Here is a 22,003-nt window from a genome sequence, read left to right as displayed (position 1 = left end):
AGGCCTGTTGATTTATTTCAGTCTCTAAAGATGTCTCCTCACTTCTTGTTTACATTAAAGGTTGAATCTCTTGTGAGCGGCTGCCTACGTTCCCCACTCTCTCGTTTGATATTCAACTCTTCCATGTAGAATCTGTGTCCTGATTTTTGCAATCTGTTGATGACTAGATGCTGCTTAAGAGAAACTGAAAAGATGAGATCATCGAAAAGAGATTGTGGTTGCCTTGGTAATAACCTTCTTCGTTTGTGTATCATTTGTGTTTTGCCACTGGACTGCAGCATTAGTAATATTGGACTTTAAGCTAACGGTGTGAATGTAGTTTATGGTGCCAAAACTGAAATGTGTGTTATTATGCAGACATTTATTGTAGAAAATTGTTTCATTGTGTTAAAGACCCTTTGATATCTATGTTCTCTGACGGCATGTATAGACAAAATAGCTGTTTACAGATATGAATTTTAAATCTACATTCTTTCCCAACATATATTGATGACTCATCCTGCACTACACAGATTTTTGTCCAATCAAATACCGTCTCCTCTAATACACCTGCATTCGACTAGCTGCAGATCATGGTTCATGACTGTGACATAGCAAAAGCCTATAGAGCGCAACAGTCAGGTTCTGGATGGATAAACTCCATTTTCTCCATAGGAAAATTGCTTTTTAACGATAACTTAAAAACCTTTAAAGACAGACCTACTGTGAGCTAGAAGGTTGTTAATCGATGGTATTTACTTTTGTTGAAGACGTCAGCCTGCATTATATCAGCTTGGTTTTAAAATAATAGTGTTTAACAGTGGGATTCGTGGTGAAGAACTACATTACCCATGATGCTCTACAGAAAATTCCACCAATCAGAGAGTTGAAACAAGCAAAACTCGCCAAAAGACCTCGTTAGCTCCACCCACTCCCATGAAGCACTGCGAATGATGGAATAGAGTCGGTCTCCCTACACTCTCAAAATACGTAAATACTGTAATACTTTGTTTTGAATGTATATAAATATTGTGCAATACTTGCAAAACTTTATATATATATATATATATATATATATATATAATGTGGTGCTGTCAAATGATTAATCGCATCCAAAATAAAAGTTTAAATAATATATGTACATGTATACGTGTGTGTATGTGTATATAAATATATATATATAATATATATTTTTTTTTGTTAACATGCATCTGTGTGTATTCATATATGCATATTAAATATACACAGTACACACACATATATTATGCAGACATAAACTTTTATTTTGGATGCAATCACTAAAGCCGTCAAGTACCTTTTATATTTTTTCGTCTGATTTTCAAGTACTTTTTTTCTTCAAATCAAAGTTTGTAATGTTGTGATTCGCTTTGTAGCTGGTTGGCTTTCTTCACGGCTTATAACGCTTTAAAAAATACTTCTGGAACCACTAAAAAAGTGGACGTGCACTTTTGCACTGTATTTGCTATTTTATTATTTATGAAAGGGAATTGTTGTCATTAATACGTTGTTTTTATTTTATTTTATTATTTTTTTATGTATTGTTTTTTGTTTTGCTTTGCTTTATTGTTTGCTTTGCATTGTTGTGCTTTAGTTTTGTTCTTTCTTTCTTGCTTTCTTTTCTCAAATATTCATTTTTTTAAGCATAATGCATAATAATATGCATATTTGTATTCAGTAAGAGCCCTGCCGCTGTTGTCCTGATGCGGTGAAGATGGAGCAGCCCTGCTGTCTCTAGCTGCCTGTTGCATCCTCAAAGTCACTTACTCGCTGCACGATTTCTATGGAAATGTCTGTGTACTTGATTGGCTGTTCCAGATTGCACATGAGATTTGCAAACGGACCAACAACAGCCTGCAATGAAAGTAAAGTAAATTTAATTTAATTAAAAAGGAAGGTCGATAGAATTTCTTCCAAAGCTTACGATGCTTTTATCTGCTGCTGTCCGGAATTCACTTAATCAGTGTAATTGTAAATTTGAATTTCTTCACTCGTACTGTCAAGGAAAGAAAATCCATTTTCAGATGTATGGTATAGAGAAACGTCCTGCATCTGAAGAAGAAGAAGAAAAATAAAGCACTTAAATGAAATTGACTCAATGTCACAGCTTGCTGGTTATCTTGCTTTAGAGGCAATTATTTCTTTGCAGGGTCAAATTGACGTGACACACAGCCACATGGTTCATATGTGAAAGTGTGTGTATCACCCGATTCGGATAGTGGATATGGGTGATGTGGGGTGACTCAGAGCCCAGTTCCTCCTCTTGACATTTCGCCTTAATGATAATTAATTGCACTGCTTCTATCTCGCATCTCACATGTGTGTTTTCCATAGACCCTCCGCATGCTTGAAACTCTGCTCCACAGACAGTAATGTGATTTATTCCTAATGTTACAAACGAGATTAAACTCCTCTGGAAGATGGATCGGGGTCCTTCGAGTCCTTCCTCGCCGCAAAAGTCTGCGGCAGTGACATCATAAAGGATGGGAGGAATAATAATGGAGACGGTACAAGGTGGGATTGTGGGATAGCTGGGGGAACACTTTTATGACGACTCGCTCTTAGACGTGACCGCACACACATGGTATGCCTGACGGATCCGAGTCGTGGCTAATTGCCATGTGTGCTGTTGAATATACCATTGTTAGGATGGAAAACGAGGCCTGTTTCTTTTTAAAGTGACGTTTTTTCTTTCTTTCTTGCTTGTCGTTCTCCTTTTGTAGCCCCAGAAAGTTGATTATCGGCAAATCCCAGAACATGCAAGTAAAATCAGACGTTCTTTTATTTGAGTTTGTTAAAGTTTAGCTCCGCCGCTTTACCAGTTACTCATTTAGAAATTAATTCCTCTTCCAGCCATGACAGAAAGCAATTAGAGCGTATAGTTTCTCTCTCTTTTCCTGTCTATTGCTTCAATTTATGATGCCAGTAAATAAAGGATGCAAAATAAGTCTCATCATTTTAGATCTCGGGGAACTCAATATTCCAGCTGACTGATCAGCGGCGCGCATGTGACCGCGCAACTGCTTTCGTATTTATGTGTGTGTGTGTGTGTGTGTGTAGAGTTTGTTATTTAAGACTTCACTCAGATCCACCCCTGACGGATTGAAGGCACAGGCCTGAGTTATGAAGGGCGGTTTGGGTAATGTATTTTTAATAAACGGACTTTCTGGGTGGAGAATGTTGGAGTGACCCGGGCTGCAGCGCTCCATGGGGTTCTCCAGCTGTGTGTGTGAATCTCCGCTTCCATGTGATCCTCCTGGGACCGTGCAGAGAGGATTACATCTAAACTCACAATGAAAGATTGTGGGACACATGTCTGGGACCGAAATAAAGCGGCTACGAGCTGGCTCACGTAATTGGTGGTTTGTTCAATATAGTCAGAAATGGTTCACTCGGAAATGAAAATACTGTCATTATTTACCCATGTTGTTCCAAAACAGTACGTGTTTCTTTCTCCCTCGGAAAACAAACAGACATTTTGAAAATTGTGCACTATTTTTCATCCAGTTGAATGGGGAATGAAGCTTTCAAACTTAAAAAAAGAATGCAAAATCACCATAAATGTATCATATTTAATATTTTTGATTCAATTATATCTTAAATTCTCCGTATAATAGTTTAAGGGAACAAACTGAAAGTTTGAAGTCCTTTAACAAAAGTTTTAGTATTTGCTCCATAATGCATCTTCTGTCATTGGATCCAGACAGATAAATGTTTTTGTATTTCACTTGTATATGATTTAACATTCAGTATATGGGTGATATACTTAATATTAACAATATAGCAAATATATTATAGGAAATGGTGCAATGTTTTAAGTTTCTTAAAGAATGTATCATTACAATGCAAAAATGCTTTTCTTATTTAGTGTTTTTGTCTTGTTTCCAGTCCAAATATCTAAAAATTTCTTAAATCCAGATGCTTTTACTAGATAAGTAAAATGACAAATTTTTCTTGTTTTCTGGTGAGTAAACGTAGTGAGTTTTTGCTTAAAACAAGCAAAATTATCTGCCAGTGGGGTAAGAAAAATAATCTTATGTTCTGTTCACTTAATAATTTTGTTTCTTGTTTCTGTCCCAAACAGAAACAAGATTATTTTTCTTACCCCATCTAGTAAAAGCATCTGGATTTAAGAATTTTTAGATATTTGGACTGGAAACAAGTCAAAAGTACTTAAGTAAGAAAAGCATTTTTTGCAAGGTAGACTATTTTCTAATCCTTCCTTGTCTTAGGACTGACTTTATCTGAATTTTCTTTTTAGTGTCTATAAGTTAAACTTCAGTTGGACCATATGGTGTTAGATTTGCAAAGTTGAATTCGTTTATATCAGTATCGGTTTAAACTGTGAGTTCAGCTCCATGAATCAGTTCAGTTTAAGGATGTGTCATCATGCAGTGTGACATTTTTAATGTATTAAAATGTCTTGGTGAAATTATTTGTAGTTTGTGCATTTAAATTAAAATGATTAAATATTCTTATTTTCTTTTAATGAAAATATATTTGGAAAACATGCATTTATTTTTTTAGCTAGACTTTAAACAATTGCTGTTTGGAAGAGAAAAAAAATGCATAAATATCATAGCCTGCGCTATTTAACGGTACATGAATCAGTCATAGTTAAAGGAAGGTGTTATCATCTTCCCGTGTGTGTGTGTGTGTGTGTGTGTTTTAAGCTGACTCATTATGCAGTAATCTCTAGCTTTGCAACACCTTTATATATACTCTTTAAAAAAGCAACTGTAATGAGTGCACAAAATGGAAACACACATAGAAAAAACTATTAGATTTACTCTCACCACCAGGGTCTAACTTCAACCACCTGGACATTGTCTGGACTCCACTGTGGGGACGACTTGCCCTCTTTCTGCCATGAGTTAAACCCCACCACTAAAAATCTCTTCAGCGCTGACCAGACTGGGCCAGATTACTGAGGAAATCCCCTGTATTTGTTGTTGTTTTTGAAACGAGATCTCATAAGTGAGTTTGACAATGAAGATGACATATTTGGAGTCACATTGCCTCTTCACAAACGAGGCGCTGTGTGTTTGTGGCAGGCCCTTTTGATACTAGAGATGGGCCAAGAGAAAGCTGACTTTTTCACAGGGAGCTAGCTGCCTGTGAGAATTAGTGGATTTGTGTACATGTAAACCGATGGCACAACATTAGTTTGCCACTCAGCAATCCGCTTTTTAAAATATTACAACATTTTCCATGTTTTATAGCGGTTGTACCGAATGACCTGATGTTTCGGGACATGCGTATGAACAAGTGAAAACATGAATTTTTCATATAGTTAAAAGAGAGTTAGTTACTTTGCTTCGCGATCATGTAGTCCTTTGCAGGTGTCTGAATGATGTCACATCCTGTCACATGATATTGTCTGCATTACTTGATCCAAAATGGTCCCTTTATATTGGTTACTCCGAATGACATCAATGCAATTCATTTTCCCAGACATTCTTTCTCAAAGCAATGACTTCTACACATAATTTTAATACCATGTTTATATATGATGTTATAACATCAGTCCAGAATAAAAATATATACATTTATTACATTTTAAGATATTTTATTCACAAATGAAATGGCTGTATTGGCCTTTGGACGGTTAAACCGAATGACCTTTTGACACAAAATCTTTAAAATACCTTTATATGTAGCAAAATATAATTAAAACCTTTTGGATTCAATAAAAGAGATCTAGTTGTACTACCTTACATACTTTGGATGTCATATCTTTGTTTTTTATTATTATTAAGGCCTTTGGACAAAAAAATGACCCGTCATGTCATTGACCCATATACAGATATTAATTCATTTATATATTATTTTATATATGACGAGCATGTTTTTCATTTATTTTTTGGGGCTATACATAAAAAAAAGAGTAGTTTGGCATGATCTGTTATTATTATTAAAAAATATGAACAAAACTACTTATTAATATTTTAAAAAGTCTACCAAATCAAAGTTATGTGTTGAAAATAACATGCAGAAATATGGACACTTATTGACTTATTTTTGACTTTTTATTGTTTATTTTTTTGCATCATTCAGCAGGCAGCTTTTCATTATTTTGGATCATGCTGATGTCATAATAATTCCCCAAAATTAACATGCAGGAAACTTTTCCGCTTGGATCTGTGTGTGATTAACTGTTTAAAAAAGGTGTTTTTATTTTGTTTATTTTTTTTTTTTTAAACTTTGCACACACAATACATGCAAATGACTCAAATTCACATCAGCTGGCGTGTTAATTGAGCTATCCTGATGTGTCGCTCTTGTCATCGAGCGTTTTTCTCCACAGGAATGTTGCGTCGCTGCGTTGTCAGTTTTGAACATGCATACAATGCCTTTTTGTGTGTGTGTGTGTGTGTGTGTGTGTGTGTGTGTGATTAAATCACACAAAGCTTTTCCATCACCATTTCACAATGACAATGATGAAGCGCCTGTCGACAGGTAGATTTCTCTGATTAGAAAAACAACTGTCAAAACATAATATAGTAGCTTTAAATCATGTGGCTGATGACAGCAATTGACAGCATTGTGTTTATTCACTTCTCCAAGACTCTCTGGATTTCTTCACTAAGCAACACTTAGTTAACACTCGCGTACGCTGTCGGTTTGTAAGCTAGTCATAGTAATACTCTCTTATGATTGAGTGTTGACTCCTGTCAGTGTTGTCGAGCGCTCGAGGGAGGGCCCTGCTCTGTGTGCCGCTGTCAAACCATTCACCCTCGCTTACTTTTTTTAATTAAGAAAATTGATTGTTCTGTCTCAAAAAGCATATTATACTTTATTAAGCAAGATCTTGAGTTGGCACAATAACATAAGAGGAGCAGTTTAATATAGGAAGGGAAAGGATGGAGGTGGGGGTGGATAGTGAACTAGTGATTTGAATTGACTGGTACAGGAACGCAGCGAATGCCTGGGAGCTATAAAAGCAGATTATTCGGCTTCTGATGGTGGCCTGGAATGGTAATGTCTCACTGCTTCCCCTGCAAGTTTGAATGTAATTGTGCGCCATATCAGGTATTAAAAACTTTTCTCGTCCTCCCACTCCATTCCTTTTTTTTCCTCCTTCTGTGTTGGTTAAGATGTGTCTTAGTATTCAATCCTGATAGCAAGGCTGTACCTTTATTCTCATGAATTGAGAGACAGTGAAAGGAAAATGAGAAAGTGCGTCTAGTTCAGTAAATCAATAGCTCTCCAAATAAGTTCTGTAGCCTAATACGTTATACAAATTTTAAATGAAGTCAGCTTAATCCACAGTTTATTAAACAGAAGCAGGAATCACATCGTTTAGATTTATACTGACTTGAATTGTGAAAGGATTCGACTGATTTATTGAATAAGAATTTACTGATAATAATAGCTTGTGGGTCACAGCATAACTAAAAACATGCATATTCATGAGGCATGTGAATCGTAAGGTTTTATGATGCTTCTTAATGATTATGGTTCTATTAATGATTATTTTAGTACTTTTAAGGAAGAATATTTGGGAATAAAGAAAGGTATATTGCATTTACTTCCTTCATCAGTCAACTAATGAGGTAATTTAAAATTGCAATAGAACAAATATTACTAATGAAAAACATTAGTCTACGCAAACAAACACACCTGTTGCAAGAACTTCTTTAAAAATGACTTTTCATAGGCTTGTTTGAGTTGGCAAAAATGAAATCCAATAATTGCCCCTAAATATATAATAAATAAAATGCAAAATATGGGAATGTATTTCATTCATGCAATGATTTAATTATAATTCTAAAATGTCAGTGATTACAGTAATATATAGACAATACAATAGTAAAGATATGACATCCAAAGTATGTAAGGCAGTACAACTAGATCTTTTTTATTGAGTCGAAAAATGTTTTAATTATGTTTTGCTACATATAAAGGTATTTTAAAGATTTTGAAGTGTCAAAAGGTCATTCGGTTTAACCGTTCAAAGGCCAATACAGTCATTTCATTTGTGATTTAAAATATCTTAAAATGTAATAAATGTATATTTTTTTTATTCTGGCATGATTTTATAACATCATATATCAACATAGTGCAAAATGGTGTTAAAATTATGTGTAGAAGTTGTTGCTTTGTTATGAGAGAGAATGAAAAATGAATTTCATTGATGTCATTCGGAGTAACCAATATAAAGGGACCATTTTGTATCAAGTCATGCGGTCAATATCATGTGACAGGATTTGACATCATTCAGATGCCTGCAAAGGACCACATGGTCATAAAGCAAAGTAACTAACTCTCTTTTAACTATTTGAAAAATTCATGTTTTCACTTGTTCATACGCATGTCCCGAAACATCAGGTCATTCGGTACAACCGCTATAAAACATGGAAAATGTTGTAATATTTTAAAAACTTGTACTAAATATAAAATATTTGATTGTTCTTTTGCTAGCTAGCTAGATATCAGCCTGTTAGCATCTTTTGAAAATATCGTCATTTGATATAACCAAAAGTGTCATTTAGTAAAACCGAAATTTTGGTTAAACCACATAATCTCATTGTTGACGCTTAATAAAAATTAAAAATTAATTATATGTACATTGTTTTTTTGTCAATGACCCATATATAAAAACATGCATGTATATATTTAACAAAAATATATTATTTATAATATATATATATATATATATATATATATATATATATATATATATATATACGTAAATATTTCTTAAATATATACATGTATGTGTGTGTGTATTTATATATACATAATAATAATACATAGTACACACGTATATTATGTTAACACAAACTTTTATTTTGGATGCGGTTATTTGTGATTAATCGTTTGACAGCACTATATATATATATATATATATATATATATATATATATATGTATGTATATATATGTATGTATATATACTTCAGTGTGTGGTGCTGTCTGCTCTCATGCTAAAAACATGCTAAAATATAACTATATAACTATTATATTATTTATTTATTTCACTTATGTATCTATGACTTTTGCTGGCCTGTAAAACAATTTTTAAAATTACCTGGTATTTCTAGGTTTTCCATAATGTTGGGACCTGTTTTCAAGGCATAAAAACCCAACAAAAGAGTAATCTTGCTGTGTGGAGCGGTAATTACCATTTAGTTTATTTGTCATTCTCATCAACACGTTTCAGATCATGCTGTGGCCTGCATGTAGTGTTATGTCTTTGATTGCGTTTCTTGATATGATACAATAATGATGTGCAGTTTTGGATGTTTTATGACAGATTAAGAATGCAGGCTTTCATAAAACGGCATCAGCCATTAGTTACATCTGTGCTACCATCAGTCATGCTCACTGATATTTGAATAAATATCTTCTTCAAATGCAATCTCTTTTCAGGGGTAGTAATATGACACAGACAGGTGCGTTTCTCATCAATTTCAATTTTGAACGGGTAGCACTCCCGCTGTAGTGTGTTTAGATGCTGTGAAGCCACAGATTCACAGAGTGTGGATGGCGAGAGAGTAGGAGATGCTGTGAGTGATTTGACAGGGTGTGGTTATATTTGTGATTAGATTTTCTCAAGACTTTTATTAACTTAACTGTGGTTAAGGTGTGGCTCCTCTGCAAAGCATGAATTGCTTTATTTAATATCCATTTGCATCACCAACTAAATGAGGAAATTGCTCTCGATGGTCTGCCGAAATAAGACAGGCCCCTGTTTTGTTAAATCATGAGAAACTGTAATTGCCCTAAATTGAAAGTGGCCAGCACGCACACCATCTTGCAAATGCAAAATGATGTTTAACTGTGCGTTATGCTAAACCTTTCATAGAAATTCACTTTTGTGCAGTTTGTGCCAAGGGAAAGTCTAGTTAATAGTGCGATTTGCCTGCTATGAGCAAACACACATGAGCTCATTGAGTTCTGATGGAAATTTTTCGCAATGAATCACTTTATAAATTCCACATTTTTTTTCTCTCCCTATCATCTTTGATTTTGGTAACTGATTAAAATGTGTGTCCCTAAGCCACATCAGTGACATAAGTGCACAGATTTTATTCATTAAAACATCATCAACAAAGGCCGGCGCCGGCATAGTCACCGATATTAGAACCTCATTGCTGTTTATGGATTGAGCTGGAAGAGCAGAACCATTTCTAGGGCATTTCGTCTCCGATTTTTGAAAATCAAAGAACAATCGAGAAGCTTTTATAGAGAGCAGAATAGGCGACATTGGCTTCAAAATTGCTTTTAGCATGCGAGCAGACAGCACCACACATTGAGTACGTTACTTGAGTAACACCGTGTCCTAACCAGACGTGACACTGCGACACTTTTTCCATGTTAATCAGAGTTTTTGACCTAACCAGCCATGATGGCAATACGCAACAGTTCTGTTTTAGAAATGGTTTCTAGTTCTGCGACGCCGCGGCTGGAACAACAATATACCAACAAAGTATGACGATGATAATCTCAGGTACTGATTATGTGCTTTATTTAATGTTAAAAGCATTTAATGTGAGTTTGAAAATAATTTTGTGTGACTATAGCCGTACTGAAAGCAACATAGCATAATTCACCTCAGATCTTGAAAATAAATTTAAAGGAAAAAAGAACATTCAGACTGTGAACAAACAAGTGTGTTTTATGACAAAGATTGTATCAGTCACTTAGTATGTATTTTTAATGGTTAAAATGGTGTAATTTATGATTTGATTATGTACTTATCCATTTCGTTGTAATCGCAGTGCGCTTGAAGAGAGACTCCGCCCCACTTAATTCCCTTCTGATTGGCTGTGATTTGTATCAACTGGTGTTCCACAAGTGTCTATATTGGGCCCAATTCTCTCTAGCATGTATATCTTTTTTTGAAATAAATAAAAAGGTCATTGATGAATAAGGTTTTTAAAAGTGTAAAAAAAAAACATAATTGAGATATAACTAATTTTGAAGTTTTATTAAGTGTTAACAATGAGATTATCTGGTTTTTATAATCAATTAACACTGCTTTTGTCATTTTTTACAAGATGGACAAAATTTGTCACCAAAAAAGTCATTAGGTTTAACCAAAATTTCGGTTTTACCGAATGACAGTTTTGGTTGTACCGAATGTCAATATTTTAAAACAATGCTGACAGGCTGATATCTAGCAAAAGGACAATCAAACATTTTATATTTAGTACAAGTTTTTAAAATATTACAACATTTTCCATGTTTTATAGCGGTTGTACCGAATGACCTGATGTTTCAGGACATGCGTATGAACAAGTGAAAGCACGAATTTGTCAAATAGTTAAGAGAGAGTTAGTTACTTTGCTTCATGTCATGTCAAATTATTTTTTTCCAGACATTCTTTCTCATAACAAAGCAAAAACTTCTACACATAATTTTAATACTATTTTGCACTATATTGATATATGAGGTTATAAAATCATGCCAGAATAAAAAAATATATACATTTTTAGATATTTTATTCACAAATGAAATGGCTGTATTGGCCTTTGGACGGTTCAACCGAATGACCTTTTGACACTTCAAAATCTTTAAAATACCTTTTATATGTAGCAAAATATAATTAAAACCTTTTGGATTCAATAAAAGAGATCTAGTTGTATTACCTCACATACTTTGGATGTCATATCTTTGTTTTTTATTATTATAAAAGGCCTTTGGACAAAAAAATGACCCTTTATTGACCCAAATAAATATTGTGATTGATTTTGTCATGTCTCACAGTTGTCTTGCCAGTTGTGGACAGACAAATTGCTTATTGCATCGCGCCTGGTTAGGACATGGTGAAATGGCGAGTTGCTAACGTTGGTCTTCTCTTTTGCTTGGTTCCAGATATGGTGCGGAAAAAGAATCCCCCTTTGAGAAGCTTCGGCGGTGAAGAAGAGGAGGGCGAGGCGGTGGCAGCTGAGGCTACGGGCCCGGAGAGCGGGAACACGGGGAGCCAGGCCTCTGAGCCTGACCGGGCTGTGGGCGAAGAGCAGGAGGAGCCGTCCTCCCCTGGCCCCATCAAACCAGACAGGCCTGACTTGCATTACTCCAGCCACAACCTGGCAGCGTCCTACTCCAGCCGCGAGGGCACCGATAGCGAACCGCTGGACTCCGCCACCTCCCCAACAACCTCTGATCCGGGTGACAGACTGGACTGTGAGGACGACCAGAATGGTCTAAGGCCGAACACCCGGTCAGGCGGCGTCATCGTACAAGGCTGCACCAGTAACGGAGAGGAGAGGGACGCCACACACAGCCCACTAGCATTGTTGGGCTCTGGCAGCCCTTGTGGCACAGCTGTCGAAGGCTCTAAAGTCCCTCCTGTTACTCTTCATCCACAGAGGCCGATCGGGGGAGCGGAGGATGCCCCTAGCCCTCTGGGAGCTGAGACGGGAGCACCTCCGCCCACCTCACCCAAACTACAAGACTTTAAGTGCAACATTTGTGGGTACGGCTACTACGGCAATGACCCCACGGACCTGATCAAACACTTTCGTAAGTACCATTTGGGCCTGCACAACCGGACGCGGCAGGACGCAGAGCTGGACAATAAGATTTTGGCACTACACAACATGGTGCAGTTCACAGCCCAGTCACAGGCCAAAGACTCAGCGCGCCTCCTCGGCCAATCAGCTCAGAGCGGCTCTGCGGCAGAAGCGGGGTCACCCAGGTCCTCCGTACTTAACGGCACCTACGACGTACAGGTAATCTCAAAGTGATGAAGGGAGAGAAATATTGTTTCTAAATTCAGCACTATAACAATAATAATGGAAGTGTAACCTATATGTGCTATGTATATTTATGCATTTTGGAGTTTTGCATCATTCCTCTGCGTCACCTATATTGAAATCAGTGTAGGAGCGTTCAAAATCAGTGAATTATAAGGGGACATTTCAGTTAAAGAGGACCTATAATGCCCTTTTTCACAAGATGTAATATAAGTCTCTGGTGTCCCCAGAATGTGTCTGTGAAGTTTCAGCTCAAAATACCCCACAGATCATTTATTATAGCTTGTCAAATTTGCCCCTATTTGGGTGTGAGCAAAAACACGCCGTTTTTGTGTGTGTCCCTTTAAATGCAAATGAGCTGCTGCTCCCGGACCCCTTTCCAGAAGAGGGTGGAGCTTTAACAGCTCGCGCTTCGGTCGCTCAACAACAACAAAGCTGGAGAATCTCACGCAGCCAAAATGAGTAACGGTGTTCAGCCTTACATTGTTCAAACCGGAGACGACACTGATGGAGAGACTCAGGAAGTTACAACTTTTAGAATGAAATTGGACATTTCTGAATTGTTAGTGGATAAATTTATGTAGTTGCTGTGGAGTTGATTCAACTCATCCACTAGCATGTTAATCTTTTGTGCAAATCCAGCATTGAATTGACCCTCGTTTGTGAAGCAGTCCGGCGTAAAATGGCGGCATGTCAACAACTCTCTGCTACAGCAACTCTTCCTCTTCTCTAAAGCAGCCCAACATGGCCTCACCCCCTTTGTTGTGTGTTCTCGGGGACAAGGTTTTTGTAAATTTTAGGGTTAGTGATGTCATTAACACGAGAAGAAGCTCGTTGTAGTCCCTACCAGCCGTTTGTTGTAGTCCTTAAAAAGTGATTTCTGTAAAAGAAAATATCTCTCTTTGCATTGAACTTTGAGCATCATTACTTTGCAAATGTTGTTTATGCTCAAACAGCAACATTACACACTAACTAAAGCTAAAAAAGTGAAATCATAATCAAGAACCCCTTAAAGATGCTCTCTTATAAGGCAGCTGCCTATGTAGGAAGCAAGGCGCCTCCTTATGTTTTGGAGCTAAGCTATAGTCAGACCCGTGGGTCATTAAGGCTTAAAAATGATGCATGCACATGCAACAGTGAAATTTAAAATGTATGTCACAGAGTAAAACCACTAGATGGATGGTAACCGCATATGATGCATGCAAAGTCATGCACACGCAGAAACTCACACACTGATGAACATTGGCTGAATTAATTCTGAAATTTTGACTTTCCCTCATAGAGTCTGTATTTGTTCATGCGTGCATTTTAAAATAATGCCATGAATAAGCAATCAAGCTGCTCCATTGAAATTGAAATGCAAGCATCATTTGTCATATCACCTTGGTGATTTTTGATTTATAAAAACAAACAAACAAAAAATGTGAAGGAGATTAGTGTGGATCATGCTGGCACACTGTATTTGGCTTTGTTCTGTGACTTTTGGCTGATTTATCGTAGCACCAGTCTCACTGTATCATGTTTAAATGGACCATTATGAACAGTTGCCTGCTTTGCACATGTGCATGTACTCAATCAAGTGAGCACACAGCGCAGCTTAGAGTACCTGATGTTTTTTTTCTTCTAATAACACCGGCCACAATCTTTTTCAATTCAACATCAGCCTGTCTACAAATTGTCGTAATACCGTATAAATTCTTAGGAAAAAAGTTTGAATAATGAGTCTATTCAGAATTCGTTCCTAGTGGAATTTTCCATGCAGTAATATCGACGACTGCGATTTCTCATTTTCCCAATGAAAAAAAGGGGGGAAAAAGAGCGTAGGGAAGCTGGTGCGGGGAGCCAGTGAAAACACAGCAGTCGATTTATTTTAAACGATGGGTAATGAACAGATGTCATAGCCATTTATCTGCCCAACTTTCAGCACGGTTTCACTCTTCACTTCAACAATGTCATGTTTACAATTTAAGTGGCATATTTAAGTTCGGGTTTCTGCGAAATGAGCCAAGTTTGAATGCGTTTAGCTTTAGTCAGTGCAGCAGTGTTTTTGCCCAGTTTACCAGCCAGATGTAATGATTTTAATTATTGCTAACTCATTGATGTGTGAACTGTGAACTAGTTTAGTAATAACAATATAGTAATAAAAATATACTATTTTTATAACATATTATACATTTTATAATATATATATTTAATATTTATATTTCATTATTATTTATTTAGTATTATGGAATAATTATATCTTATTATTTATATTGATAAACTTAAATTGACATCGATACAGGTGACGAGAGGAAAGACGCAAAACTTCTGTATATATAATTATACATTTTAGACAAAATACCTAGTTTTTAGGTCTTTCAAACTTCTTTTTATTATTTCATTTTATTATTATTATTAACATTAAATAATAATTTGACTTAATTTGACATATGTATATGTATATACGGTAACTCTTTAGTATAGGGAACATGTATTCGACTTTTCCCTCAATAAACTCCTAATTTACTGCTTATTAATAGTTAGTGAGGTAGTTGTTAAGTTTAGGTATTGGGTAGGATTAAGAATATAGAATAAGGTCATGCAGAATAAGGCATTAATATGTTCTTATTAATTACTAATAAGCAGCTAATATTCTAATAATATGCATGCTAATAAGCAACTAGTTAAAATACCCTAAAATAAAGTGTTACCGTAAATACATATTATATATGTGTGTGTGTGTGTGTATATATATATATATATATATATATATATATATGTGTATATGTGTGTGTGTGTGTGTGTATTTATTTATTTATTTATGTCTGTATATGTATATCATATTTATTTTGCTAAGCTACCTTACTTGGGATCTTTTATTGTCATAAAGTATATTTAATAGCCCCCCCCATAATGTAAAAAAATATATTTTGAGAAAATCTTTTGTGGTGTGTCACAAGTGCACTCTGCTTCAATTCAGTTGCTCAGACAGGTGATACAGAGCAACTTTAAATCGGTCCACTTTGTATCTGTAATATGCATGTGTAGAATTACAGTCAAGCACACACTACGCTAAGCAGTGGGTGTTTATTTAATCATTGCTTGAACATACAGCTCAGGGGCTGCTCGAGGGAAAGGGTCTGTCTGCGCTGTGACATTCCTTGAGTGTTTTGTCTGGAGCATGACGTTGAATTCCCCACAGTGCGTATAAAGCTCGAGACCTCCCACTCATATTCTCTTTTGGCGCTGTGACTGCCAACTATATATTCCATATGCTTGTCTGTAGGCTGGACGTCTATTGCATCTTTTTAAGTCATAGATCTGCATGTCTGTTTTTAATATAGATGTAATTATACTGATTTGAGAAAAGTTTTTGTTAATTTAATGACTGACTGGCATTAAAAAAAAAAAAAAAAAAAAAAAAAAGTCCTGTTCTTCTTCTTCTTTTTTTTTTTAATCCACAATTTAATTTCAAAGTATCAGAACTAAAGTCACACCTGGATATTATTAATCAGAAAAGATCCATTTCATCTCTGCATGCATGGTTGCTTTACTCTTCGAAATCTCCAAGTTTCACATGTTCCCCATCTGCTCGCTGGAGGATTTTCGAATTCTCAGCGCTGAGAAGTAATAAGAACATAAAATGTGATTTGCCTTTGTGTGGTGATAACTGCTGCCTCGTCTTGGAGATTGGGAGGGTTATTGAAAGTCTGTTGTCTGTCTTATTATATCAGACTTCTATTTCTCTGTAATTCTCTGTAACTCACGGATGATTGTTCTTTCCCTTTATCTCATTTTCTTTCTTTGTCATCCCTCCCTCTCAACATCGCTGCTCTCACAGGTAACGTTAGCCGGCACCTTTATCGGGATTGGGAGGAAGACGCAGGATTGTCAGGGCAACACCAAGTACTTCCGCTGCAAGTTCTGCAACTTCACCTACATGGGAAGCTCCTCTGTAGACCTTGAGCAGCATTTCCTAGGCACACACCCCAACAAGATGAAGAGTCCACCTCCGTCCAATCCCAACCTCGAGGAGAAGTCCTCAAGTGAACGGAAGGGGAACTGCGTACAGCGGATTGGGGCAGATGAGCAAGGGAAGTGGGCCGATCGAGTGGCGGTAAGGGCTGAAGATGACTCTGTGGCTGGGTACTCTGTACCAATCAGGGCGTCAGACTCCCCTAATCACACTGGGGGTGACACCCCCAGTGCGTATTACTGGTGCAAATATTGCAGCTTTAGTTGCGAAGCCGGCAGCTCCTCTAGGCTTCTGGAGCATTATGAGAAGCGACACGGCCAGGCGGCCGTCAGGGAGGGAAGTCCAGGAGACAGGGACAGAAAGGCACGTGACGGAGACTCCCACTTACGGAAAAAGGAGAAGACCGGGGCGACAGCCGACGCTGAAACGGTAGTAACTAGTTACAACTGCCAGTTCTGCGACTTCCGTTACTCCATGACGCATGGACCGGAGGTCATCGTCGTGGCTCCGCTTTTGCATCACTACCAGCGGGCTCACAGCATTCACAAGTGCACCATTAAACATTGCCCCTTTTGCCCCCGTGGGCTCTGCACTCCCGAGAAGCACCTGGGGGAAATCTCCTACCCCTTCGCTTGCCGTAAGAGCTCCTGCTCGCACTGTGCTCTACTTCTGCTGCAGCTAACAGCCGGAGGGACCACTACCCCGTCCCCGCCAGCTCCCCGAGCGTCCGTCACCCACCTGTGTGACCAGTGCCCATTCACATCACCTGATATTGACTTGCTTCTCTTGCACTATGACAGCGCCCACACCTCTCACACCTTACTGGAAGTCAAACCAGAGGAGGAGGGATCAGGGGATGGAGGGGCGGGGCCAGGGCGGGACCATCCCGGAGAGTACGCCTGCACTAAGTGCCATTTCTTCACTGAAGTGGAGGAGGAGATCTTTCGTCACTACAGGTAACGCCTCATAACAAATCCATATATATATATATTAGGGTTGTAACGGTACGCAAAAGTCACGGTTTAGTATGTAAACCTTCGTTTTAGGGTCCAATTCTTGCTATTAACTATCTATTAACTTCTGAATCAATAAACCCATAATTACTGCTTATTAAGGTTAAGTTTAGGTATTGGTAGGATTAAGGGATGTAGAATAAGGTCATGCAGAATAAGGCATTAATATGTGCTTATTAATTACTAATAAACAGCCAATATCTTAGTAATATACATGCTAATAAACAACTAGTTAACAGCCTCCTTTAGTGTTTTAAAGGATTAGTTCACTTCAGAATTAAAATTTCCTGATAATTTACTCACCCCCATGTCATCCAAGATGTTCATGTCTTTCTTTCTTCAGTTGAAAAGCAATGAAGGTTTTTGATGAAAACATTCCAGGATTTTTCTCCATATAGTGGACTTCACTGGGGTTCAACGGGTTGAAGGTCCAAATGTCAGTTTCAGTGCAGCCTCAAAGAGCTCTACATGATCCCAGACGAGGAATAAGGGTCTTATCTAGTGTAATGATCGGTCATTTTCTAAAAAAAATAAAAATGATATACTTTTTAACCACAAATGTTCATCTTGCACTGCTCTGTGATGTGCCACGCATGACGTAATCATGTTGGAAAGGTCACGCGTGACATAGGCGGAAGTACCGGTCCAGTGTTTACAAAGTAAACGTGCCAATCGCCCTTTACAAAAAAAAAGGTAAAACAATGATGTCAGATGATTTTGAAGTTGGAGGAGAAAATTAGTTTTTTGCTCTACCGCGGTACTTCCGCCTCATGCGTGACCTTTCCAACGTGATTATGTAATGTGTGGCGCATCGCAGAGCAGTGCAAGATGAGCATTTGTGGCTAAAAAGTATATACATTTTTAATTTAAAAAAAAATAAATAAAAAATGACATAATTTTGCTAGATAAGACCCGTATTGCCCTTGAGAAATGAATATAGCCTGTTTCAAAAAGCCTATCTGACATGCATTAAGTGATGGACTACACTGGTTTAGGACCAGCATATCTCATTTGACACTTGTGCATGTTCACACAGACATCGGTGAAAAACTAAATATAGATTAAAGCATTCATCGGCATTGCTGTTCACACAGAATGCGTTTTTCCATTCCCCTGTGCTACTTTTCCATTGTTTTTCTATGTAAACACGCTAGACGGATGTGTTTAACCATTGCACTCATGGAGTCACATGATCAGAAATTTGACGTGAAAGCAAAAGATTTCCCTGTGCAGTTTCCGTAACAGGTTCAAGTTGGTTTTGCTGCATTTACCAACAGAAAACTTCTTGGTTTGAAAGTGATTTCTGTGTGAGATACACTATTGACAAAAGTCAATGGACCTTTTGTGCCCGCAAAATTTTGCTGATGTGACTTAAGATTCCAAGAGCCGTTGAGTTTTGTGCAGGCAAATGCCACTAATATTATCTTCACAAAATGTAAATAAAAACTGACTCAACATATTGTTTAGCATTGGAATGCATCACAGTGCCTCAGTTTATTAAATGTATAAATAAAATTAAACATTTTATTTATGTAAATAATAAGATAATATTATAAAGGTCCAATATTTGTTTACTCTTTGTAAATATTTTTAAATTTAATTGAAAATCAGATTGTAGCACAATAGCATTGGACGGTGAAAGCAGCTGTTGATTATATCCAGCGAGCTTGTGTTACACATTTGTTTCTGTGTTGGCGGTTTTGCTTTCGTACTGATAGGTAACAGGTTTTCCTTTTTTTCCCCCTTTTTTTTTGCACTTTACTTGAAGTTGAGCAACACAGCTGAATAAACTGAAAATGCTAAACGTCAGGGAGTAACTTTTCTTATAGCAGTCCTTCAGTGGTTTTGATTTAGCTTGTCTTGAGGCCAGGTGTGCATGTAAATGTGAGCGCACTTCAGTGTTTGTTTGCGTGTGTGTGTGTGTGAGCGCGTACATATGTCTGTTAAGCGTGTACATGTGGGAAACTATTATACCTCCATATTCTTTCTTTGACCATCTGTGTGGTATGTACGGCGCGGATGAGCGTGGCTCTGCTTTACCTTCACATAAGATCTCAATTACTCTCCATTTTCTGCCAAAGTTTACAGGCATGTCTACATGTGCTGGTTTGAATTTATTGATAAAAATGAGTTTACTGCACCACTGAAATCCATATGTCCGCTTGAGTTTGGCACAGTAGAAAGAGAACAGAAAGGCACTTTGCTAAATCTAATATAAGTGTTGTGTAAATACACCAAACCACCTCAATGTCACATATGTTTGATATTATAGTATATTGTGCTATATTATGTGCAAGAACTTCTCCTGAGCGATTTTACTACTGATGTTTAAATGGGAAAACAAACCTAATATGCAAAACGGCCATATACTGTATTTCATTGTCTTGCATGTATAATAGATTTGTATTCATGTGGTTAATACTTACGAAATTCACTGACAAATACTTGAAATATTTAATCTATTTTCAGTTTTATGTTTGACATTTACATTTAATCATTTGGGAGATGCTTTTATCCAAAGTGACTCACAAATGACAGAGAACAATAGAAGTAGTTAAGCAGTTTTAATTAGAAATATAATGTTTTTATAAGAAATAAATTACACAGTTTACAGATTCTGGTACTAATTCCGCTTAATTATGGTTTCTAAACTATGACCGTGTTTTAGTGTCATGTTAAAAATAAAAATAAAAATAAAATTTCATTACATTACAAGATTAAAGTTATAATGTTATAAGTGGTGGAGAACAGTAAAATCAGTCATGCATTTCTGTCTGGATTTTTCTGCTTAATAAATTCAATTTCCTACATATTCTCATAACATTATGACTTATTCTAAATGCTGTCATGCTAAATTCCATTTAATGATTCTTTTTTGACGAACAATGATTGGAAATAATTGCATTCGGTACTGTGAGCAACCTTTTTTTCAAATGATCATTGCAGATTTCATTGCAGAACATTTAAAACATCAGAAATCATTTGCATTATACAATTAAAAAATAATAATAATAATAATAATTATCCATTCACATTTACAGCATCTAGCAATATAGCTGTCTTTGTTATATGTCTTTATATTGTATATGTGTGTGTGTGTGTATATATATATATATATGTGCATGTGTGTGTGTATATGTCAATATGTGTGTATATATACTGTATGTATGTGTATATATATATGTATATATGTATATATACACATCTGTGGAGGAATGCAGACATTCCAGAAAAGTTAATGGAACCGAATGTCATGAAAATCAATGTGTTTGAATATTTTATTATAATTTTTTTTTGTTATAAAACCTGTTTTGAATAAGAATCGATTTCCAGCCATTCATAATTCATTCTACGTGCATAAGATAAATCACATACATAGTCGTGAGACCGAGAAATAACACATAGCTGCATGACAGACACAATTTTCCTACTATTTAAACTTTTTTCAGCAATTCCACAAGTTCACGTGTCGTTAAATGATCAACGATCTAATCTGACTTGTCAAAGATCCTGGCGAAGGAATCATTTGTCAAGCTGGCGCTCGTGTCAGGAAACACTGAATTTTAAGGCCTCATACACCCACCTGTCCCCTAGAGAGCATGTGTGAAGGTTTTTGTGCGCTTGAGCCTTGAGTGACGTCCATCATGATCCAGCTGCCCGGGGCTGGTTGTTTCAGGTGGACGTGGAGCAGAGTGTTTTCAGCCTGTGCGTGCGGCCTTTCTGAATAAGGCGCTGTTTGTATTCAGAGCCCACAGCCTGGAACCCAGCGAGGAGAGAGCAGAAATCAGACCTGTATGGCCTCCCTGGAGAGCTCCTGCTTCTCAGCTCAGACTGTACAGAGTGTGTGAATGCAAGTGAGAATGTGCATGTCGTTTTTTGTTTTAAACTGCTTTTCTTTTGCCCACCAGGCTTACTTGGGAGCATGAGAATATTGTGTACAATAGATCTTAGTTTATACGCTACTGCATGCATGTTTTCAGGGTTGTGTCTTCCATGTTATTGTATGAACATCTGTGTCATGGTGTCCGGTTTCATTGCGTGGAAGCGTTCGCTGACCTTTGTGTGTGCGTGCGAGCGATTGTGTGGTCTTTCGAATCACTGATACATAATATTTCCAGTGTGCGTATGTGTCTCTCTTGAATACCCCGCTATGGTGTAGATTTATGAGCAGAATCCTGCCCTCTAGACTCCAAACAGCAACCCACCCACCACGAACGTGAACTTGATATTGATGCCGTAGCCTCCCACACCTCTTGCCCACCCGATCCAGTGCGCACTCAATATATCACGCTGCCCTCCAATTCGGGAAAGGGAGACCTTTTACGTGCA

The 22,003-nt window shown here is 37.1% G+C and overlaps 1 protein-coding gene across 5 annotated transcripts in view; it reads left to right on the top strand.

Moving 5' to 3' along the window:
* The window catches only part of trps1 (trichorhinophalangeal syndrome I), a 128,908-nt gene that overhangs the window by 24,140 nt on the left and 82,765 nt on the right, over positions 1 to 22,003 (top strand). For all 5 annotated transcript variants that reach the window (XM_051872590.1, XM_051872593.1, XM_051872591.1 and 2 more), the window contains 2 exons: positions 11,820 to 12,679; positions 16,527 to 17,617. In XM_051872590.1, coding sequence (XP_051728550.1) covers positions 11,820 to 12,679; positions 16,527 to 17,617 — 1,951 coding nt within the window. The remainder of the gene's footprint in view (positions 1 to 11,819; positions 12,680 to 16,526; positions 17,618 to 22,003) is intronic.

The sequence above is a fragment of the Ctenopharyngodon idella genome, chromosome 19, assembly GCF_019924925.1.
Source record: "Ctenopharyngodon idella isolate HZGC_01 chromosome 19, HZGC01, whole genome shotgun sequence".
NCBI lineage: Eukaryota > Metazoa > Chordata > Actinopteri > Cypriniformes > Xenocyprididae > Ctenopharyngodon > Ctenopharyngodon idella.
The sequence above is the reverse complement of the archived record's forward strand: the minus strand, read 5'-3'. Positions and strand labels throughout refer to the sequence as shown.